Raw genomic sequence first — 25,405 nt, 5'->3', positions numbered from 1 at the left:
TTACATATTATACATGTATAGATTAAAAACAATTATCAGAAAAAACAAATGCATGAAGTTGAAAATATAAAAACAACCTTGATCTCTATAATTGTTACAAATGTTAATAGTTTGATATATAACCTGTTTCTGCATTGATGTAACTTAAGGTTTATAAATACCTGATTCTGTTGTATATCTCTTTGTCCCAGGTGATTCTAATTGTTATCATACCAATACATGTACTTAAACACTTTAAAGTCTTAAACAAAACAATATCTCCAAAACTGCTATAATATCAAGTACATCCTCTGTAATATGCACTCTTTCTGACCCAGATATCTTAGAATTCAAAATTTACAACAGTTACTGGACAGGTCTATCATTATGTAAAGCAGGGTTAATCTGCTCATCATTTTAACTTTTATTCTTTGAGCTTAAAAGAAAATATCAAATAGCTAATAGATATATAGATTTTAAAGATCATTACAAATTTTTGTACAAAAAAAGATTGCAATTAGTCCTTCTAGAACACATTCTTCATATGAAATTAATATAATGTTATCTCTCCCCAAAATAATCACATGGAACAGCCTGATCTGAAATGACCAGTGGAGTAAATTAGTCATGCACAGATGGTTAGAAAATGCTGGTCAATGAGTTTTATCAGAGCTCTGATCTGTGTAGCGTAAAATCTCCGTGGATGTAGTATTTATTTTCCTACATATTCTGGTCAATTTAATATAGAATATATATGAGATTCTTTCATGCACTGTTATTGTTTTGTTTATTTATTTATTGTTATCCAAAAACATGAATTCTTACAATTTAAAAATGGCAAGCAATGCAATCCCATCTTGATTATTATAGTGTCTGAATGATTTAATCACAGACTTTAATTAATTTATAGTTAAACTTAAAGCCTGTAATTAAATGGATATTATTTCATTGTACATAACTTCATGTAGATTTATTTAAATAATAATATGTATTTTGAACAATCAATTCATTAATTTTATGTCTTTAGCATTATAAGACATTTTTTCTGAGATACCCTTTTTCAACTACATAAAAAGTATAAAGTGTCAAATTTCAAATCATTTACAGTAACTTGCATTAAAATAAATGATGATTGTATATTTTCTTCGTAAATTTACAATATTGTGCTGAATATATAAAGTAAGATTTCTTGTAATTTTTACAAGTTTTTTCCAGCATACTTAGAGAAAGTTTAACACATTTCCAGCATCAAAAAAATCTAAGTTCCACTTTCCATGCTACATGGAAGTAAAGTCCATGGTTTTCCAGGCTTTAACCACAAATGTCCAGCCAATTTCCAGCCTATTCCAGCAATGCTGGAAATGGCTGGACAAAAAAGTCCACATAGCATGGAAAAAATACCAATTTTCCATGAATTTCCATGAAATTCCATGCTTTTCCATAGTTTTCCAGGGTTTACCAGCCTCTGTTCCAGGCTTACCCTGGAAAATCTACACCCGGGTAAGTTCAATTCAGGAACAGCTTAAAGTTTAATAATTGACTATTCCATATTCATAGCTGGGGTGAATCTTCTGTATTAATTACAGTAGTTTATATACAATATATTTCAGTTTGATTGTTTAGGAAACTATAAGCTTATAGATGCATTTTAGAATCTGTTCCTCACTGGAACCAACCAATACTAAGCAATGAGTGTAAAGTTGCTTGCTCAAGGCTTGATCCTGGTTTGAACCCATGCATCCAACAATACCTAGATAACTTAACCTTTAACCGCATTATAGGCAGTTTAGATGGCTTTTCACACCCCCCCCCCTTTTGAGGCCTCAAATAGTGGAAAAAAAAGCCCTTATAATGTAGGCCCCAAACACTGTTCTGAGAAATGTTGAAAAAAGTGATCACTTTTTTGGCGGCGCCGCTCCCTGTCAGTAAGGTACATCAAGGGAGTGGCAGAGGGGGGTGTGCCCCCTTCTGTTTGTGGGTTTGAAGTCCCCCTTATTGCCAAGAAAATTTTGGACTTTTGACGCTGAAAAACCTCTGACTCTATCCTAATCCATTGAGATGCAGCACTTTGAAATTAGTTATGATGGAAAAAAACAACACAAAATAGGGATTTTGAGACATGCCATTACAAAGGCTATGACCAAGTCATCATTTGTGCAGAGTTTGATCAGTATTGAAGCATTTTTTATAGTTTCATAGCAGTTTGAACTTGCAACAGGAGGCTTTTCAATGAAAACGGCCATTTTTCACAATATGCTATTGCAGTAAAGGGTTAATACTGACATGTAAAAATTTTGGCTAGTACACCACCTTATTAATGAAAGTCACTAGAGCTGTCTTTGAATATCAAGATATCATAATATCCACAATTTGATTTAATATTGTTTTTCAATTTTGAATATCAATACAAATTAAAATCCGTCTTTTCCTGTCCAGTGAAAATATTTCTCTGTTTTTCAGAGACGGAAGTCATTTATCTACCATTTTTGTGGCTATCTTGAACCACTAATAATTTAATTTTCCGTGGTCAGTGAGAAATTATAAAAAATATCATACTTTCTTCCAGTATTTTATATTTGTGATGACTTTAACAATCGTGCATAACACCATGATAACAGTTTATAATATAACATATCTAAATGTATTTACACTGGAATGGCCTTTTTAATTTGATATATCGATAAATTGTTGATATATAATTCAACTTTCATTATACAAGTATGAATGTTACGTCACTGCCGATTATAATGTTCTATTCTATAATATGAAGGCTCACAGTGGACCAAATGTATATAATAGATTATTTAAAAAAATACTGTGCTGTCTATTCTATCCAGTTGATATATACTGTGGTCCTACATATTTCACCGGACAATCAGTTTACCGGACAAAAGCTATTACTGCTGTATAGTGCTTTACGTTTTGCTTCGATTCAAAAGTCATACATTCTGAATTGTACACACACTTTCTATTTAAAAGTAAATAACAACAAAACCACTCTCAGGTAAATATTGTTGATTCAGTTCTTTATCTACTAAAATGCCCTTTTGTTTACTAGTTATTTTATGACCTGATCATGCGGGGGGGAATAATCTGTTCTGCGCAGAGACCCTTAACGTTTTTATTAGATATGTTATACTTTTAATTCTTTTCCACGTTACCTCAGGAGACAATCGTAACATGATTTAATGATAAAAGTAATTTTAAATTTAGTCTTAGCTGTCTTTTACAAAGCAGTGCAAATTAAATAACATATAAGGAAACGGGTTACGCCAATGGGAGGAAACTTTACATGAAATGTAAATAAAACTGATTTTATGGCTTTTGTAACATGTTATATGATGACCAAAAGGAAACTGTATGACAAAGAACAGAAGAACAGAATTCCATTTGAATATTTAAATGTTTCATACGTTTAAGGATCAAAAAAGATCAATACGTTAATTGAGTTAATAATTTTAATTTCAATTACACCCTATAATTATATTGGCCTCTTCATAACAGGCATGGCTGCCGTGTCTATTTCTAGTGACATACTGGGTTTTTCAATTATCTTAACCTAGTGGTAGTTTCCTTGCTGGTTATTTAAGAATTAATTTCAATTCACGACTTCAAAACATTTTGAAACACAATGTCCGGTAAATTGAGTTGTTTACACGATTTTTTCCCTCTTATAATGACCTACTTTAAAGACAAATTTCTACGATCAAATGTTTAATTTCATGTTTGATAAAGGAATGTTTATGTGCAATAAAAACCCAAAATTATTTGGGTAAAATTCCATTCTTTTTTATTATTTGAAATAAAAGTTACAGATAAAAAACTTCATATTTTGTCCGGTAATATGTAGGACCCCAGTATCGTTAAAAATTTTCCATTAAAATGACAGCCCTAAAATTATTATGTATTATATTACAGTTACTCTTGAAGCTACTGGAGGTAACATATTTAAAGGCTTTATGATACAAGCAAGACCAAGCAAGGATATGTACACCACATATGGATCAATACCTTCACTTCCTACTGGTACAAAGAATCCATGCGTAGATAAAGGTTCCGGCAAGGTAAGACGTCAGAGTTGGTTTAGAAGATAAAGGTTAAGCCGTTGTGATGGCTGCATCATCATTGTTTCCATCATTGTCATTGTTGCCATGCAACACTTTTATATAGCCATTTATCAAACATTTTAAGAAATTTGGTATACTTTTTTTTCACAACAAAGTGCAGTTGTAAGACAAGAAGTATTATTCTGGAAGCTCTATTTTTGGAGTTATGCCCCATTTTAACTTAGATTTTTTTGTTTAAAAGTAGCTTATGAAGTATAATAATTTTAAAACTATAAATGGTATCAACGTGTAACTTGGAATACTTGTTAACAATCATTAAGCACAAAGCACAAGGCGCATCATTCTGAAAGCTAAAGTTTGCAGTTATGTTCCCTTTGCTTATTATGTCTATCAAAATATTTTGGGAGACATATTTTTGTTGCCTTTGCTGTGTGTCCATCCGCATTTAGCTTGTCTGCCCTTCACAAGTCAAACTACCGGTAGGAATTCAACCAAACTTTACAGGAGTGATCTGTACTATCCCTAGTTGTGCTCATCACCGACACGTTCCTCTTCGCTCCACAAAATGGCTGCCTGAGAGCTAAAAATAGAAAAATATTGTCTGGCCTTAACAGGTCAAACTACTGGTGGGATTTCAACCAAACTTTACAGGATCAGTACCATCCCTAGTTGTGCACATCACCCGCACATTCCGCTTTGCTGCATAAAATGGCCATCAGAGCTAAATCTTGTCCGACTTTCACAGGTCAAGCTACTAGCTGGTGGGATTTCAATGAAACTTTACATGGGTGACCATACATAGTTTTGGGAGACATATGTTTTTGTGACAAAAACCCTTCTTAGTTAAGTATAATGATTTTAAATTATAAAAGTACCAGCATGTAACTTGGAATACTTGTTAATCATGATAAAGAACAGATTTAAAACAAGGGACATTATACTGAAAGCTAGCATTTGGAGTTATGCTCTCTTTTCACCTAGGAATATTTATAAAAGTTGGTTTCCCTCAACAGCCGAGCATTGACAGTGCAAGCCATAATCTAATGATCATCTATTGATAATATTTCGTGTTTTTTCTAAACCTAATGCCTGGTATAGAAATTTATTAACACTTACTCTGCCCAAATTTTGTGTAATAGATTAACCCTGTTTTTCATTTGGTACAGTTTGTTTGAAAGTTTAGGGAATTCAATATCAAAATACAAAAATTCACCTGTTATCAACAGTCAGACTGCATGTATGTTCAATATATCATGGTGGCAAACTTGCTAATAGCTTTTGTTATCAACAGGTTAAGGGTTAAATGTATTTTTTGTTATATGTATTTATCATACACCCATGCCGATTTTGCAACTCCGTAAATATGGTATTGCACAGCCATGCATATATTTTGCTGTGACGTCATTAGCGTTATACAAACATAGTTAAAGACGTGCTAAATATTAGTGTTATACTATAGGCACGTCAATGAAAAGTGACTCTTATTTCACTTTAAACCATCATTATTTTTGGTATGTGATAAATAGAATATTAAATTCGTGTAAGTTCATTAATGAATTTATTGCACTCGTTGAAGAAAATAATATTATGCTCGCCAGAGGCTCGCATAATATAATTTTATTCAACTTGTGCAATAAATTCAGTATTGAACTTACACTCATTCAATATCCTCTATGTAAAAAGCAGAGATTAATAGAATTGTTATCCGAAGCAAAGGCTGGTTTTTCCCAACTTAAATCTGTAGGTACAAACTTTAAATGTTATTGCTTCATGTTGTACTTCCCATCACAATGGATTAGTCAACCTGTTGCGCTTATTTTCTAAGCTGTAACTGTAAAATTTGTTAAATTTGTTGCTGAGGTCATTGGCAGGAAAAAATCCAAATATTCTTAATTCTGTAGTTAGTCTATTTGTAATCATTTTACCCATACATCTTTATTCACAAACTTTTCAATCCTATTAAAGTCAGATAATCGTTTTTGCTCCATTACTTTACCCTTTAATCTAACTAGAGAAAGTTAGTTGAGCGTCAGTTTACTTAGGATATGATTTTAAAGGGACTCCACTGAGGTGTAAAAACCTAAAAACATAACATTTGAATTTCTTACATGAATGAGCTGGGGCACTTTAAATAAAAAAAAAAGCAAAGATAGTTAAGAAAATTTTGTATACTTTAAATATTTTCATTTTGGGTCATTTTTTACAATTTGAATAATTATTCTGGAAAAAAACAAAGTGTGCGAATAATCTGAAATTTTGCACAAAGGACATTTATCTGGAAAAAATATTTTCAGTTCCATCATGTCAAAAAAACTCAGTGGAGTCCCTTTAATGAGATTGCAAAAACTTTCAAATAAAATTTCATTAATACATTTGTATATTAATTTCAATTTTAGATTTAAAAGCCAGTGTTTTTGAAAATTGATACTATAGTTCATTTTGTTTTGCTTTTTTGCTTGAGTATTTTACATGTGACTGTAAGCATAGTAGATATATAGTAGATAAATAAATGTTTCTTTTTTTCTTTTTTTTTTCAGAATGTTGTTATATCACATGGTGAACCCTCTGATAAAACTAAAGTAACATTTACTTGGAAGGCTCCACTTGCAGATGTTGGAGACATTGTGTTTGTGTAAGTGCTTCAACTCATACCCTCCTGAATTTCTGTAATTATGATGTTAAACTTACAGCAAATTAAAAGGCACATTATGCCTCAGAAACAATCAAATTATTTGTAACTATAAAGATGAAACTTCAGTTCTGAGTATGATTCTTTTTAAAGTTATATTATTTTTAGTAACTTAAAATCAAATACTATTATCAGGTTTTCTGTTGTGCAAGCCAAAGCAATATACTGGGTGAAGGGTGTAGCAGGACAGGTGTTGAAATATAAAGCAAAACCAACAAATTCCCCAACTGATGCTTCGACTGATGCCTCGACTGCCTCATCCAGTAGCAAAGCTACAACTACACAATCACAAACAACTGGTCAGGTACGCTAAAGTAAAACATTGTTATGATGTCCATGTAACAGACTTGCCAAATTGCTTGAAGTTTAGAATTTTCTTTTGAAAATATGTTTATCCTTTCCCTGCGGAAAGGAAGTGTAACTCTACATTGCAATATTTTTTAGTTTTTGTCCTTTTTTTTCATTTTTACACTTTGAACATTATCTGGGACATACCTGTGAAACCACAAGAGCAAAACTATCTTTTGATATCCTGAAACAGTTAATGTTAAAAGTAAAATGCTACAAATTTGATGTGCACAATCTGAAGGTATATAGTTGTATAGATATATCAAGTTCTTGATTTATTGAGCATGAAACATTTGTCTGGATAATTAAGTATACATTTTATACAGTAATTTTATATAGTTTATTTCACTTACCGGTAATAGGCATAATTATAAGTTCATCTTAGGAAATTTTCAATTATGAACTAGAAAATTATGTCCAAAAAAAATAAAATTCCTTTTAATTTGTAGATAGATATTTGCAGTTTTTATGCCATAATGTTCATGTCTGAAGATTTTGTTACATATTTTATTTTTAAAGTATAAATTTTAAGACAATTTTAAACTGCTCTAGTCAGAATGACGGCATGGCTGAGTCAGGTTAACTTGTTGGACTAGTATCTAAGGATTGCTGCCTGTGTGGGTTCGAACCCTGTCTGGAGTAAGTTGTTGTTTCTGTGAGCAAGAAACTTTGAAATCATTGCTTAGTACTGGTTGGTTCAAGAGTGTTTAATAAGCTTATAGCTTCCAACACATTGTCAATAAAACTTAAATAAATGAGCATTAACTAAACTAAAAGCTTCAGAGAGATATTAGTTTTGAAATACTGAATCAAGTAGTCAGGGGGGTTCTACAGGGGGTTCTACACTGGAGGCAAATATTGTTCTAGTTTTTAGCTCACCTGTCACAAAGTGACAGGGTGAGCTTTTGTGCGCAGGGTGAGCTTTTCGTCCCGCGTCCGTCCGGCGTCCGTCCGTCCGTAAACTTTTACTTTAAATGACATCTCCTCATAAACCACCAAGCCAATTTCATCCAAACTTCACAGGAATGTTCCTTTAGTGTCACCTTTAAAAATTGTTCAAAGAATTTAATTCCATGCAGAACTCTGGTTGCCATGGCAACCGAAAGAAAAAACTTTAAATATCTTCTTTTAAAAAACCCAAAGAGCTAGAGCTTTGATATTTGGCATGAAACATCTACTAGTGAGTGTCTACAAAGTTTGTTCAAATAAAAGCCCTTGGGTCAAAATTGGCCCCGCCCCAGGGGGTCATTGATTTTCCCTATATGCATATAGTAAAAACTTAAAAAATCTTCTTTTAAAGAACCAAAAGAGCTAGAGCTAAGATATTTAGCATGAAACATCTTCTAATGAGTGTCTACCAAGTTTGTTGTAATTAAAGCCCTGGGATCAAAATTGGCCCCGCCCTGGGGGTCATTCATTTTCCTTATATGTGTATAACACAAAAACTTAAAAAATCTTTGAAAAACTCAAATAGCTAGAGTTTAGATATTAAGCACGAAGCATCTTGTAGTGAGTGTCTACCAAGTTAGTTCAGATAAAAGCCCTGGGGTCAAAATTGGCCCTGCCCCGGTGACATTGATTTTCCTTATATGTGTATAGCAAAAACTTAAAAATCTTCTTTGAGAAAACCAGAATAGCTAGAGTTTAGATATTAAGCATGAAACATTTTCTAGTAAGTGTCTACAAAGATTGTTCAAATAAAAGCCCTTGGGTCAAAACTGGCCCTGCCCCAGGTGTGTCATTGTTTTTAACTATATGAATAAAGAAAAAACTTGACCAGCTAGACCTTAGATGTTTAGCATGAAACATCTTCTAATGGGTGTCTACCAAGTTTGTTCAAATAAAAACCCTGGGGTTTAAACTGGTCCCGCTCAGGGGGCCTATATACAGGTGAGCGACTTCAGGGCCATCATGGCTCTCTTGTTTCTGTGTTACATCATATTTAAGTTAATTTTTTAAATTTATTATCAGATTGACCGGGATCCAGACTGTGATATGACTATAGGCTGTTTCCCAGCATCAGCGATGTGTTCCACCAATTGCGATTACCTTGTGACATGGAAAACGTCAGGGATGAATGATGTAGAATTTACCTTAAAGAGAAAAACTACTTCAAATAATTACTGGATTGGAATAGGCTTCTCTGATGATGCTCAAATGGTTTGTATATTCACAAATAAAAACATATTTTAACCAATAAAGGCCCATTATGCTCCAGAAATGCTTTAACTTTTCTTTCTGAAAAGCTTTCTATTTTTGTTGTCCAATTGTTATAATTTCAAATAAGTTTCCCCTTGGCCAATTACCTGAACCATCTGTTGCTTCTTTGGCATTTTAGCAATTAGTTTTCTTACAGCAATTAAGTGTTTTGTATGGAAGTCAAAATACTAGTTTGTTTACATTGTTCTACTTTTATGACAAATAATTCCACATTTGTCACTTCTTTCATCAGGTAAAAAACAGCTTACATGCTCTCATATCATTATTTTAAATGTTATAAAACGTATGAATGCAGGCTTTTTCTAAAGGAGATACATTTCTGAGGCATAATGTTCCTTAAATGACTGTTACTCTGGATTTACTTTTAAAGCCTGCTGACAGATACATATTCTTCTAGTGACCCGTCTGTGCCTTTTGATCATGGTCTGCACTGTTTGCTATTATTATTCTATTTAAGATATTCAACGGTGTAACGGTTACTAAAAATCTCTTTTATTATGCTCCTTGTCCGTCTGTCCGTCCGCACTCACTGGAGAGTAATTATGTGGCTAGAGGGACAATAGGTTCTCTTTGATGTCATTCATTCCGTAATGCTTTTATGTGGCTATTTTCTTTTGCGTGGCTAAAAAGAACAATAGAGAGAACAATAGAGTAGCCACATAATTACTGTCCTGTGAGAACTTCCGTCCGTCTGTCCGTCCGTTTTCTTGTCCGGAGCATAACTTGAAAACCCTTGGAGATAATTTGTTTAAACTTCATACAGTGGTAGAGGGCATTGAGGGGGAGTGCAGTGTCAAAGAACCATAACTCTATTTTGCCCGGTTTTTGAATTATCTCCCTTTATAGAAAAATCTTGTCCGGGGCATAACTCTAAAACTATAAGAGATATCAATATGAAACTTTGTAGGTGAATAGATCTCAATGGGTAGATGTGCAGTGCGTAAGAACAATAACTCTTTTTGTCCTAATTTTGGAGTTATTGCCCTATGTTAATTTCAACACTTTGAACTTTGTCCGGAACATAACTCTAAAACTATAAGAGATATCAAGATGAAACATTGTAGGTAGATAGATCTCATTGAGTAGATGTGCAGTGCAAAAGAACCATAACTCTGTTAAGCGTCATTTTTTAATTATCTCCCCTTATAGAAAAATCTTGTCCGGGGCATAACTCTAAAACTATAAGAGATATCAACATGAAACTTTGTAGGTAAATAGATCTCAGTGGGTAGATGTGCAGTGTCAAAGAACCATAACTCCATTTTGCCCGGTTTTTGAATTATCTCCCCTTATAGAAAAATCTTGTCTGGGGCATAACTCTAAAACTATAAGAGATATCAACATGAAATTTTGTACGTGAATAGATCTCAATGGGTAGATGTGCAGTACATAAGAACAATAACTCTTTTTGTCCTAATTTTGGAGTTATTGCCCTTTGTTAATTAACACTTTGAACTTTGTCCGGAACATAACTCTAAAACTATAAGAGATATCAAGATGAAACATTGTAGGTAGATAGATCTCATTGAGTAGATGTGCAGTGCAAAAGAACCTAACTCTGTTTAGCGTCATTTTTTAATTATCTCCCCTTATAGAAAAATCTTGTCCGGGGCATAACTCTAAAACTATAAGAGATATCAACATGAAACTTTGTAGGTGAATAGATCTCAGTGGGTAGATGTGCAGTGTCAAAGAACCATAACTCCATTTTGCCCGGTTTTTGAATTATCTCCCTTTATAGAAAAATCTTGTCCGGGCCATAACTCTAAATATAAGAGATATCAACATGAAACTTTGTAGGTGAATAGATCTCAATGGGTAGATGTGCAGTGCATAAGAACAATAACTCTTTTTGTCCTAATTTTGGTGTTATTGCCCTTTGTTAATTTCAACACTTTGAACTTTGTCCGGAACATAACTCTAAAACTATAAGAGATATCAAGATGAAACATTGTAGGTAGATAGATCTCATTGAGTAGAAGTGCAGTGCAAAAGAACCATAACTCTGTTAAGCCTCATTTTTGAATTATCTCCCCTTATAGAAAAATCTTGTCCGGGGCATAACTCTAAAACTATAAGAGATATCAACATGAAACTTTGTAGGTGAATAGATCTCAATGGGTAGATGTGCAGTGCATAGGAACAATAACTCTTTTTGTCCTAATTTTGGAGTTATTGCCCTAGTTAATTTTAACAGTGAACTTTGTCCGGAACATTACTCTAAAATTATAAGAGATATCAAGATGAAACATTGTAGGTAGATAGATCTCATTGAGTAGAAGTGCAGTGCAAAAAAACATAACTCTGTTAAGCCTCATTTTTGAATTATCTCCCCTTAAAGAAAAATCTTGTACTGGACATAGCTGTAAAACTACAAGAGATATCAACATGAAACTTTCTAGGTAGATGTATCTCAATGGGTAGATGTGCAGTGCACGAGAATCATAACTTTTCTTTTTTTCTAATTCTGGAGTTATTGCCCTTTGTTTATTTTTACTTTTTGAAGTTGTCCGGAACATAACTCGGAAACCATAAGAGATATCAACAAGAAACTTTGTAAGTTGATAGATAACAGTGATTAGAAGTGCAGTGCAAAGAACAGTAACTCTGCCTTTCCTAATTTTGGAATTATTGCACTTCGAACTTTTTCCAGGGACATAACTCTGAAACTACAAGAGGTGTACTTTCCTGTGTCCAAAACCTATTCGGGGAGCATCACCCGGCTCTTGTTTTGCTTAACGGACAAAGTGCTTTGAATTTGAAACTGTCCAGTGTTAATTTCAGGTAATTTGTAGATCAAAGGAACAAAATTAAGGTGTAAGCAGTAATTGGTGTGGTCATTCTGACTTCAAGGAGTTTGATATACAGTAGTCTTTATGAAGTTTACAGATCTGGTCCTTTATTATATGTTAATAAATAAGTGATTTGATATTGGCCCTGTTATTTGTCAGAGGGCAGTCATATTGGCCTAAGGCCGAAGGCTGAGGGCCTGAAATACGACTGACCCGAAGACAAATAACAGGGCCAATATCAAATCACTTATTTATTGACAATTTTTGTGTCGCCTCTACGGAGTAGTGGCGACATATAGGGATCACTTCTCCATCGTCTGTCTGTCCGTCTGTCTGTCCGTCTGTCCATCACAAAACTTATCCGGACTTCTCCTCATAAACTACTGGTGCAATTTCATCCAAACTTTACAGGAATGATCAGTATCAAGTCTAGTTGTGCATATTGTCAGGATTTTCCGGTTCAATGATTTTTGACAGAGTTATGGCCCTTTAATAATTTTTATTTTTAAAGTTTGTCCGGACTACCTCTCTTATACCACTAGTGCAATTTCAATGAAACTTTACAGGATTGATCTGTAGCTCAAGTCCTTGCACATATTGCACAGGTTTTCCAGTTGAATGATTTTTGGCCGAGTTATGGCCCTTTGATAAAAAGGTGTTTTTTTCTGTGTGTTGCCAGATACACAAAAGCTTGTCCGGACTACACCTCAAAAACTACTGCTGCAATTTAATCCAAATTTTACAGGAATGATCAGTACCAAGTCTAGTTGTGCATATTGTCAGCATTTTCCGGTTCAATGATTTTTGACAGAGTTATGGCCCTTTAATAATTTTTATTTTTAAAGTTTGTCCGGACTACCTCTCTTATACCACTAGTGCAATTTCAATGAAACTTTACAGGATTGATCTGTAGCTCAAGTCCTTGCGCATATTGCACAGGTTTTCCAGTTGAATGATTTTTGGCCGAGTTATGGCCCTTTGATAAAAAGGTGTTTTTTTCTGTGTGTTGCCAGATACACAAAAGCTTGTCCGGACTACTCCTCAAAAACTACTGGTGCAATTTCATCCAAACTTTACAGGAATGATCAGTACCAAGTCTAGTTGTGCATATTGTCAGCATTTTCCGGTTCAATGATTTTTGTCAGAGTTATGGCCCTTTAATAATTTTTATTTTTAAAGTTTGTCCGGACTACTTCTCTTATACCACTAATGCAATTTCAATGAAACTTTACAGGATTGATCTGTAGCTCAAGTCCTTGCGCATATTGCACAGGTTTTCCGGTTGAATGATTTTTGGCCGAGTTATGGCCCTTTGATAAAAAGGTGTTTTTTTCTGTGTGTTGCCAGATACACAAAAGCTTGTCTGGACTACTCCTCATAAACTACTGGTGCAATTTTATCCAAACTTTACAGGAATGATCAGTACCAAGTCTAGTTGTGCACTGTCCGTCTGTCTGTCCGTCTGTCACAAAACTTGTCCAATCATAAAATTGGCCATCATGAGGCGACATATGTGATTACTGATCGCTCTTGTATTAAATAACTACATGAACTTATAATATTTCACATTTTATCCTCGGATATTTATTCTTATTTTAATTCTAACATATTTTAATTATAACAAAGAACAACTGTAAAAAAAACCTACATTTTATCAGTTTGTATGGAAAACCTACATTTTGTAATTTATATTGTACATGAACAACAATTTAAATGTCAGATTGTGAGTGTTTAGAAACTGAGAATATTTTGTTTCATTTATGCAACCTGTCGGCGTCTACACATAGACCAAGTTAAAACAAAATGGCTGCCATTTCCCAGTTTCTTGCAGAAATCTAAATCATTATTTGGCCCTGCTTTATCAGCCAATCAAATTACTTCAAATGCTGGCTTTATATCTATATCACTTTTTAGCCCGGGGCCGAAAAATTGATATAGATATTGGCCATGTTTTAAGGCAGGCCATCGTGTTATTGGATGTGGCATGTGCTTTTTATATGCCCGAAAGGGCATATTATGTTATACCCCCTGGCGTCCGTCTGTCTGTCCGTCTGTCCGAGCAAACATTTGATATTTATGAGCTTCATTCCGTAGTTAAATAAAGAACAAAAGCTCATAAAATTCAAATTAAGAGCTATTTTTTTGATTTTATGAGCTGATTTTGCTTATGGACTTTGGTCCAGGTGTAGTTTATGAGCTGACTTACCTCTTAAATATCAAAAGTTGGTACGTCCGTCCGTACGTCCGTCCGTCCGTTAGCAATTTGGTTTCCGGAGCATAACTTAAGTTCCATTTGGCCCACAATGTTCAAACTTCATAGGATGATTGTCCATATTGGGTAGAAGACCCCTATTGATTTTGGGGTCAAAAGGTCAAAGGTCAAGGTCACTATGACCTTAAAACTGAAAACAGTTTCCGGAGCATAACTTAAGTTCCATTCGACCCACAATGTTCAAACTTCATAGGATTGTTGTCCATATTGAGTAGAAGTCCCCAATTGATTTTGGGGTCACAAGGTCAAAGGTCAAGGTCACTATTACCTTGATACTGAAAACAGTTTCCGGAGAATAACTTACGTTCCAATTGACCCACAATGTTCAAACTTCATAGGATGATTGTCCATATTGGGTAGAAGACCCCTTTTGATTTTGGGGTCAAAAAGTCAAAGGTCAAGGTCACTATGACCTTAAAACTGAAAACAGTTTCCGGAGCATAACTTAAGTTCCATTCGACCCACAATGTTCAAACTTCATAGGATGATTGTCCATATTGGGTAGAAGACCTCAATTGATTTTGGGGTCACAAGGTCAAAGGTCAAGGTCACTATTACCTTGATACTGAAAACAGTTTCTTGAGCATAACTTAAGTTCCAATTGACCCACAATGTTCAAACTTCATAGGATGATTGTCCATATTGGGTAGAAGACCCCTATTGATTTTGGGGTCACAAGGTCAAAGGTCAAGGACACTATAACCTTGATATTGGAAACAGTTTCTGGAGCATAACTTAAGTTTAATTTGGCCCACAGTGTTCAAACTTCATAGGACGATTGTCCACATTGGGTAGAAGACCCCTATTGATTTTGGGGTCAAAAGGTCAAGGGTCAAGGTTACTATATCCTTAAAACTGAAAACAGTTTCTGGAGCATAACTTAAGTTCCATTTGGCCCACAATATTCAAACTTCATAGGATGATTGTCCATATTGGGCAAAAGACCCCTATTGATTTTGGGGTCACTATGTCAAAGGTCAAGGTCACAATTACCTTAAAACCAAAAACAGTTTCCGGAGCATAACGTTAGTACCATTTTGCCCACAATATTCAAACTTCATAGGATGATTGTCCATATTGGGTAGAAGACCCCTATTGATTTTGGGGTCACAAAGTCACTTTTACCTTAATACTGAAAACAGTTTCTAGAGCAATATTAACGTTCCAATTGGCCCACAATATTCAAACTTCTTAGGATGATTGTCCATATAAGGTAGAAGACCCCTATTGACTTTGTGGTCACAAGGTCAAAGGTTAAGGTCATTATTAATAACTTAAGTATTAATCAACCTACAGCTGTAAAATTTATAGGATGAACAGCGAATTCCCATGTCTTACAAATGCTTCATCCTTACTTAAAAAAAAACACTTTCGGGCATATAATGCTCCGCCTAGCGGTGCTCTTGTTTATAGGACTAATAACATATAGTTATTTAATAAAAGAGCATAATACATGCATGCCATTACTTTGAATTTGCAATATCAAATGCACAGGTAGGGTGATTTTAAGGGATTTCAATGTCATTATTTGTGTCTGTCTCATTTAAATAACTATGCCCTCCTCTCATCTTAAGTCATAATAGGGGATGATACTCTGAAGGTCATCTAGTTGTTTTAACATGTAATTTATAAGTGTACTCCTGTATCAATTGCCATTAATACACCTTCTGACAACTGTAATCCTGGAGAGTTGATTCTTAACTGTCAGTGATCTTTAGAAATTGCGTTAGCCCTTCACCAGTCCTGTTGGAACAGGATATGGTTTTAGATTTAATTATTACTGATTTATATCAAACAAGATTGGTCTTATATTTCGGTCTTATATTTCAGGGTAACACTAGTATTACACACATGATTGATTTTATATTCTAGGGTAACACTAGTGTTACACACAAGATTGATTTTATATTTCAGGGTAACACTAGTGTTACACACAAGATTGATTTTATATTTCAGGGTAACACTAGTGTTACACACAAGATTGATTTTATATTTCAGGGTAACACTAGTATTACAAACAAAGATTGATTTTATATTTCAGGGTAACACTAGTATTACGGGCTAGATTGATTTTATATTTCAGTTATATTTCAGGTTAACACTAGTATTACACACTAAATTGATTTTATATTTCAGGGTAACACTAGTATTACGGGCTAGATTGATTTTATATTTCGGTTATATTTCAGGGTAACACTAGTGTTACAGAGTGTGTGTCTAACAATGGGGCCGTTGATGTGAAAAACTCATATAATGCTGATGGGGAATGGAGAAATTCCAGGTCAACTGGCAATGTAAGTTGTAGCTATTTATAGTGTACTATCAACTATAGTTATATAATTGATTAAAGCAGCATGACTTTTGATTCATGCTGATTTTTATGAAAATGTATTAAAAAGTAAAATATTGTCAAGTGAAAAAGAAAGTAATTTAGCACATTGCAAATGGCACATTCAGTCCCTGTAAATAACCAAATAAGTCAAATTATGCAAAAATTATAAACCCTTTAATACCGCATTAGTCACACAGATGAAATATGGTGATATGGTGATAAATACAGCAAAACAACATATAAACCACTAGATCACCACTCCCCTAATTCAAATATAAACAACATATAAACCACTAGATCACCACTCCCCTAATTCAAATATAAACAACATATAAACCACTAGATCACCACTCCCCTAATTCAAATATAAACAACATATAAACCACTAGATCACCACTTCCCTAATTCAAATATAAACAACATATAAACCACTAGATCACCACTCCCCTAATTCAAATATAAACAACATATAAACCACTAGATCACCACTCCCCTAATTCAAATATAAACAACATATAAACCACTAGATCACCACTCCCCTAATTCAAATATAAACAACATATAAACCACTAGATCACCACTCCTCTAATTGTCCTACTTTAATTTTTAACAGTCAACATAAGTTAAACTGATAACAAGGTCAAAATCTTGCAATTGAACAAGATTCTGTATATGTTTAGGCCGGAGACTGCATGAATGTCCAAAGCACCTATACTCAAAATTCCACGTTAGTCCAAGAATTTCTAAAGTCCCATCAAATTTCTGTTTATCTTTGTACTTAAACTCGGCTTAGGTCAAATTTTGACTTACTGACACTCCTGTTTAGTCTAAAGGAATGTTTGGTCCCGTCAATTAAAGTCGAACATTATTCCCAGGTTTCGTAGTAATATCAATTGTTGGTCATTATGTTTTATATTTACACGTCATAAAAGTGACTTAAGGACTAAATTGGTCTAACACATTTCTTTAAGAAAGTTGACTCATGCCAGTCTGACAGATGTTAGTCTAATAATAGCCTAGTTATTGATGTGTGTTATCAACATTTATGACATTTGTGTAATTAATGTTCCATCATTTTAAGTATGCATATGGGTCGTCCGTGGCCGAGTGGTTAAGGTCGTTGACTTTAAACCACTTGCCTCTCACTGCTGTTGGTTTGAATTCCAACAGGGACTTTGGATTCTTTCATGTGAGGAAGCTATCCAGCTAGCTTATGGAAAGTTGGTGGTTCTACTGGGGTGCCCGTTTATGCCTGAAATAATGCATGGAAGGGCACCTGAGGTCTTCCTCCACTACTGTGTTGGTGTGATGTAAAACACAATCAAACAAACATATGCATACATTAATATATACTTCCGGTTCACAATTATAATTTGCTACTTTTGTTTCGTTTTTGTCTGATGATTAATGCACATTCTCCAAGCATTAAAAATATTGTTGTTTGAATAAATGTGTTATTGTGTAATTGTGCTTCTAATCGAATGAATTATCATGATTGCTTATTGTAAACATGTGCTTTATATTACTACTGATGAGTATTTGACCACCTTGATATGATTGCATTTATGTCATTGTTACGAATGTTTGTATAAATGTATGAATATAAACTAATGGCAGCAGATCCATGTTACTCAAATTCCGTTTCTCTTGAAGTGAAATGCCCAGTCCCTTGAAATTCCTGTTACCGTGAGTCAACTGTATTTTTCATCTGATAGACCAAGATATGCAATGATTTTGTTTTTCTATTCATTTTAATATATTTTTAGCAACAGTATGGACTTACCCTTGTCAGTGGATCATACAATAATGGTATTTTATCATGTACGTTCAAACGAAAAAAGAGTGCCGATCTTGCGGGTATGGCATCAGCCAATGAAGATGATACATTCTTCAGTTTGACCAAAACATGGTACTTGCTGGTTGCCCATGGAAGTGCTTCAGGAGGTATAGTGTTATAATGACTTAGAAACCTTTATCCTATATATTTTAGCAATGCACTTGCCTTGCTTTTTAGCTCACCTGTCACAAAGTGACAGGGTGAGCTTTTGTGATCGCTTTTCGTCCGGTGTCCGTCCGTCCGTCATCCGTCGTCCGTAAACTTTTACTTTAAATGACATCTCCTCATAAACCACTTAGCCAATTTCATCCAAACTTCAAAGGAATATTCCTTTGGTGGTCACCTTTGAAAATTGTTCAAAGAATTTAAGTCCATGCAGAACTCTGGTTGCCATGGCAACCAAAAGAAAAAACTTAAAATATCTTCTACTAAAAAACCCAAAGAGCTAGAGCTTAGATTTTTGGCATGAAAAATCTTCTGGTGAGTGGCTACCAAGTTTGTTCAAATAAAAGCCCTTGGGTCAAAATTGGCCCCGCCCCAGGGGGTCATTGATTTTCCCTATATGCATATAGTAAAAACTTAAAAATTCTTCTTTTAAAGAACCCAAAGAGCTAGAGCTAAGATATTTAGAATGAAACATCTTCTAATGGGTGTCTACCAAGTTTGTTCAAATAAAAGCCCTAGGGTCAAAATTGGCCCCGCCCCAGGGGGTCATTGATTTTCCCTATATACATATAGTAAAAACTTATAAAATCTTCTTTTAAAGAACCAAAAGAGCTAGAGCTAAGATATTTAGCATGAAACATCTTCTAATGGATGTCTACCAAGATTGTTCAAATGAAAGCCCTGGGGTCAAAGTTGGCCCCACCCAAGGGGGTCATTGATTTTCCATTTATACATATAGCAAAAACTTAAAAAATCTTCTTTTAAAGAACCAAAAGAGCTAGGGCTAAGATATTTAGCATGAAACATCTTCTATTGGGTGTCTACAAAGTTTGTTCAAATAAAAGCCCTGGGGTCAAAATTTGCCCGGCCCTGGGGGTCATTGATTTTCCAAATTTCCTTATATGTGTATAGGAAAAACTTAAAAAATCTTCTTTGGAAAAACCAAATAGCTGGAGTTTAGATATTAAGCATGAAACATCTTCTAGTGATTGTCTACAAACTTTGTTCAAATAAAAGCCCTGAGGTCAAAATTGGCCCCACCCCAGAGGTCATTCATTTTCCCTATATGTGTAAAACTATAGCAAAAATTGAAAAATCTTCTTTGAAAAAACTCAAATAGCAAGAGTTTAGATATTAAGCACGAAGCATCTTCTAGTGAGTGTCTTCAAAATTTGTTCAAATAAAAGCCCTTGAGTCAAAATTGGCCTCGCCCCGGGGGACATTGATTTCCCTTATACGAGTATAGCAAAAACTTAAAAATCTTCTTTTAAAAAACCCGAATAGCTAGAGTTTAGATATTAAGCATGAAACATTTTCTAGTAAGTGTCTACAAAGATTGTTCAAATAAAAGCCCTGGGGTCAAAACTGGCCCTGCCCCAGGTGTGACATTGTTTTTAACTATATGTGTAAAGAAAAAACTTTAAAAAATCTTCTTTTAAAAATCCCAACGAGCTAGACCTTAGATGTTTAGCATGAAACATCTTCTAATGGTTGTCTACAAAGTTTGTTCAAATAAAAGCCCCGGGCTTTAAACTGGCCCTGCTCCGGGGGCCTATGTACAGGTGAGCGACTTCAGGGCCATCATGGCCCTCTTGTTTGAAAATACTGCAGTTGCAAGCAGTACAGTCAAACCTGTGTATAAGACCACATGTTCATAAAGATCACACTGTACATTAAGAACACTCCTTGACAACCCATCATTTATTAATTAGAATAAACTAACTTCCAAATTAATATCATTTGTTTATAATATAAAAGTCGTATTTGGTCTTCCACATGGATGGCCTTTATTCACAGGTTTACCTGTATTAAGACATAATGGCTGGTCTGGGTGTATACTGGTAACTTCAACATTGATTTTCCTATAGAATACCTATATATGAGCCGTGTCACGACAAAACCAACATAATGGGTTTGCGACCAGCATGTATCCAGACCAGCCTGCCCATCTGCGCAGTCTGATCAGGATCCATGCTGTTCACTTACAGACCCTATAACAAGTAAGGAAACTGATAGCGAACAGCATGGATCCTGATCAGACTGAGCGGATGCACAGGCTGGTCTGGATTCATGCTGGTCGCAAACCCATTATGTTGGTTTTGTCGAGACACGGCTCATATCTGATTTAATAATGAAAGCAATAAAATATGACAATTTTCTATAAGCGTAGAATCTACCGGTATGTTTCCTTAACACTTATTACTTGTTCTTTTCAAAGGAAATAAAGTCAAGCATAGTGAGTCTCCAAAATTTTCAACATCCAGAATAGATTTCCTTACAGTTAGTACAGACACTGGAACCACACCAGCCATGGGAGAAACAGGGGTAAGTTTCAATTGAATTTTTTTATAGCAATTTCATTGATATCTACTTTAGGAAGTATAAATTATGATGGCCTAAAGAAAGTAATAATACTCATTATCATTGTAATTAGGGTGCATTATTATATCTTTTTTTGATAAAGAAATCTTTTTAATGGAGGGGGAAGGGCTATAGGTTTATGTATTTTATAAGACATTTTTAAATGGAGGGCTATAAGCTATATAAACTTAGCAATGTTAAATACTGGTATGTATGTAAAACAAATAGGAGTTTAAGTGCATCAAAAAAAAGCGATAGCTCAGTAGGTTAGACCACTGACTGTCACTCCTGAGGTTCCGGGTTCGAGGCTGGGTAACACCCTTTGGATTTTTCAGAGACACTTTCAGTGTTTCCCACCTACCTAGAGGTTAACTGGTAAGAAACCCAGGTAATCCTCGCATGTATCAGTGCTATACACTGGGCATGTAAAAGAACCAAGGGAACTATTCAATAAGAGCTAGGGACTCCCTTGTATGTCATAGCTGTCTCTAGAGTCTGGTGAGGTAAGGACCCTACTGGAAATAAGTGTTTGCACTTTTGTAGGTTATCCTTAAAGGCCCGTTCTAAAGAAAATCAATCAATCAATCATTGTTATTGTGTTATCAACAGAATATCTTTATGTAAGAGATGACAAATTCAACATTCTGTTAAATTTTGGTGAGGAATGAATACCACTAGGTATTTTTCTCTTTCTGTTAAAGAAACTTTGTGTATTTATGATGATGTCTTTTTTACATGGTATTGTGTTACATCATGTTATTTTATTACATTGTGACAGATATATAAACAAAATTCATATACATTATATTTGACCTTGACCTTTGACCTTATTTTTATGAAATATATAAATAGATGATAAAGAAGGACAGTAAATGTGGAGAAAGTCTTGGATGTTACCATGATTGTAAAGATAGTGGATCATGTGGATTTTTATTGACCTGGAAGGAAAACGGAGATAATATAGATTTTACCTTGACCTGTAAACGTCCAGGAAACAATGTGTTCTGTGCCATTGGATTATCCAAAGATAAAAAAATGGTAAGACTTGAGCTACAACTCAGGTAGCCTTGACTGTTTCAATGTTCTTTCTATTACTCAAAGCACGCTAATGTTTGCGTTACATTACAGGTGCGTCAATGAAAAATGCCTCTTTTAAACTGTAAATCTTTTTTTTTTTAATATGTGATAAATAGAATATTTTATTCGTCTAGTTTCATGACTTAATTTATTGAACTTGTTATATAAACAATATTATGCTCACCAAAGGCTAGCATAATATAATTTTTTTCAGCTTGTTCAATAAATTTAGTATTAAACTTTAACACTCATTTAATATGATGTATTATAATAGTTATATAAAATTATGTGTTTATAATATTGTTATTTAATAAAGCACTAATAAATGGGTATATTGTTTGTACATATATTTTGTAAAAAATGAATTTGGCAATTCATTTGTAAGGTAATTTTATAAACTTATTTTTAAAAAATGAGCCGCGTCATGACAAAACCAACATAGTGCGTTTGCGACCAGCATGGATCCAGACCAGCCTGCGCATCCCCGCAGTATGATCAGGATCCATTCCGTTCGCTATCAGCTTCTCTACTTGTTATACGGTTTGTAAGCGAACAGCATGGATCCTGATCAGACTGCGTGGATGCGCAGGCTGGTCTGGATCCATACTGGTCACAAACCCATTATGTTGGTTTTGTTGGAAGCCGCTCATATGTTTCGAAAGAAGTTGTGCCACATAAGATTTATTTTGCTACTTGTTATTACTGTGTTGATATGTCCTTTGATGACTTTTAATTGTAGTAAGTGCAACTTAAATAGATAAAGAAAACCAAACTAAACAATGACATGGACCTTTTCTTTTATTTTATGGCTGTTTTGAAGAAATCTAAAGTTTTTTATCTGTATCATTAACAGGGTGATGACAGTGTTTTTGAATGTGTATCCAGTGATAATACAGTGTCTGCTTATGTCTCATACAATGGCGGAAGAAATAATAAAAGATTATCGACGGTAATGTATCTATTGAATGTATATTAATTCAGGCTTAGTTCAGAGGTACAAATTTGCTTAAAAAGACTACATGGCCAGTTTTAAGTGTGACATACATATGGTGAAATAAATTGGTGAATGTCATATAACTTCATATCGTATAGAAGGGTGTTATTCTGAGTAATTTGAAAACGAAGGATGTAATTCTGTGTAATTTGTAAAATTTAAGAAGGATGTAATTCCAAGTAATTTGTAAAATATTGAGTAATTTGTAAATAAATGATGTTATTCCTAGTAATTTGTAAATGAAGAATTTAATTCTGAGTAATTTGGAAAAGAACAATGTAATTCTGAGCAATTTGTAAATGAAGAATATAATTCTGAGTAATTTGTAAAAGAAGAATATAATTCTGAGTAATTTGGAAAAGAACAATGTAATTCTGAGTAATTTGTTAAAGAAAAATGTAATTCTGAGTAATTTGGAAATGAACAATGTAATTCTGAGTAATTTGTTAAAGAAGAATGAAATTCTGAGTAATTTTTAAATAAAGGATGTTACATTCTGAGTAATTTATAAAAGAAGAATGAGATTGCAATAGATTTGAAAATAAAGGATGTAACTCTGATTAATTTGTAAATAAAAAATGTAATTTTGAGTAATTTGTTCATAAAGGATGTTATTCTGAGTAATGTGTAAAAGAAGAATGTAATTCTGAGTAATTTTCAAATAAGGAGACTTAATATCACTAAGCTAAATCATTTCTTGATCTTCTCATCCTATAGATGTGTGCACTCTTTCATAAGTTCATAACGCCATCTGTTTATTTTTTTACTGAAGTCATCTTTTTTACAGCCTCAGTTTGGACTCAGTAGTATAAAAGCATCTCATGAGGACGGCATACTAAAATGTCAGTTTTCGAGAATGAAGACTTTCAACCAAGTTTCAAACATGAACGGACGTAAGAAAAGAGCAGTTGATCCATCAGCCTCAAGATACTTTGATATGAACAAAGACTTTAATTTATTATATGCATTTGGAACTGCTATTGGAGGTAATGAAATACTTTATTGTCTTTAATTTAGTTTTTGATTTAAATAAGGTTTCATGTTTCATATGGCAACTTCTTAGATTTAACTGAGAAGGAAGACAATGTGTGCCTTTCTTTGCATATTTCCAGGCTTAAAGGTCCTGTATGTTGTAATTGAGGTTGTATACCAGTGTGTGTTTTTAGTTTTATTTATACTGGGTGCCGGCTTTGCCATATGTCCCAGACTATCTGCCTCTGTTACATCGCTGGTCGTAGAGCCTGCAATGGAGGACTTCTTAGTTTGCTTGCAACGTCGCTGATCGTAGAGCCACAGTGGAGGCCTTCTCATGCCGTCTTTTGTTGTAGATCTTCTCTAGGACCCAGTTCTTCGCTTCTAGAACGCAGTAGACAATAGGAGGAAAGGCACCTCTTCTGGGAGCAGCAGCTCTTTGTAGGGCCACACCCTTCGCCGTTGTTTAGGTCACACCAGCTAAGTGACCTAACTAGGTCACCCATCTGGTGTGACCTATGCATGTGTTGTGCACGCCACGAAGGGAAGTTGGAGGATTGTATACCACACTTAAGTGAAATTATATATATGTATATAATTATGCTTATAAAACAATTTTCAAACACCAAAGAATATGTAAATTATGTACAGCAAATACATGTATTGGTACATATATGTAATCATTAAAATATATGCATTTATTTCTTTTTGAAAAAATTGACTAAGACTTTATAGAAAATAGATTTTTTATTATCTCCCTTTATATACACGAAATGTTAAATTCAGTAATAGCTTTAGGAATAATGTTTTGGAACTTACAAAATTGATAAACCTTAATTTAAGCATCACATTTATGATATAAAACCATAAAAAATATTGTGTTACAGGATCTTTAAAAGTCAGTTATAGGTACAGCAAGTGATTGTTAGTTGATCCAAAATAAACCTAGTTAAATACTTTGCTATAAATAAAAGTGTTTTTTTTTTGTTTCGTTTTATTTTATACAAATATATGATATTTTGAGGAGACCCAGTCAATTTTTTTCATGTTTGCAGAGGAACATTTGTGCTGTATGTGATAGAACTTCATTTTTGTAAAGTCATTCTCATTAAATTGCACATGGTATAGTGACTGTAGACATTTTATGTTTGAAGAGGTACTTTATGTTTTTATGTTTCACTATAGATTAAGTATTAGGAATTTTTAATTTTTGTAGAGGCTATGTGTGGAAATTTTATGTTTGTATCTTGGCAATATCAGGAAATTTCAGAAGTACTGCTGAAAATTTCATAGTTTTGAA

At 34.0% G+C, this 25,405-nt stretch overlaps 1 protein-coding gene across 1 annotated transcript in view; it reads left to right on the top strand.

Annotated features, from left to right (window-relative positions):
* LOC132745748 (putative ferric-chelate reductase 1) overlaps positions 1 to 25,405 on the top strand; it is a 57,765-nt gene that overhangs the window by 8,714 nt on the left and 23,646 nt on the right. Inside the window, exons 2-11 of the mRNA XM_060734718.1 lie at positions 3,898 to 4,043; positions 6,548 to 6,678; positions 6,871 to 7,039; positions 9,055 to 9,243; positions 16,557 to 16,661; positions 18,466 to 18,643; positions 20,920 to 21,026; positions 21,915 to 22,100; positions 22,993 to 23,088; positions 23,921 to 24,119. Of these exons, the coding sequence (XP_060590701.1) occupies positions 3,898 to 4,043; positions 6,548 to 6,678; positions 6,871 to 7,039; positions 9,055 to 9,243; positions 16,557 to 16,661; positions 18,466 to 18,643; positions 20,920 to 21,026; positions 21,915 to 22,100; positions 22,993 to 23,088; positions 23,921 to 24,119 (1,506 nt within the window). The remainder of the gene's footprint in view (positions 1 to 3,897; positions 4,044 to 6,547; positions 6,679 to 6,870; positions 7,040 to 9,054; positions 9,244 to 16,556; positions 16,662 to 18,465; positions 18,644 to 20,919; positions 21,027 to 21,914; positions 22,101 to 22,992; positions 23,089 to 23,920; positions 24,120 to 25,405) is intronic.

Source organism: Ruditapes philippinarum, unplaced genomic scaffold (genome assembly GCF_026571515.1).
Source record: "Ruditapes philippinarum isolate M1 unplaced genomic scaffold, ASM2657151v2 ctg895_1_1_1_1, whole genome shotgun sequence".
NCBI lineage: Eukaryota > Metazoa > Mollusca > Bivalvia > Venerida > Veneridae > Ruditapes > Ruditapes philippinarum.
Note: the sequence above shows the minus strand (reverse complement) of the source record. Positions and strands in the feature narration are given on the sequence as shown.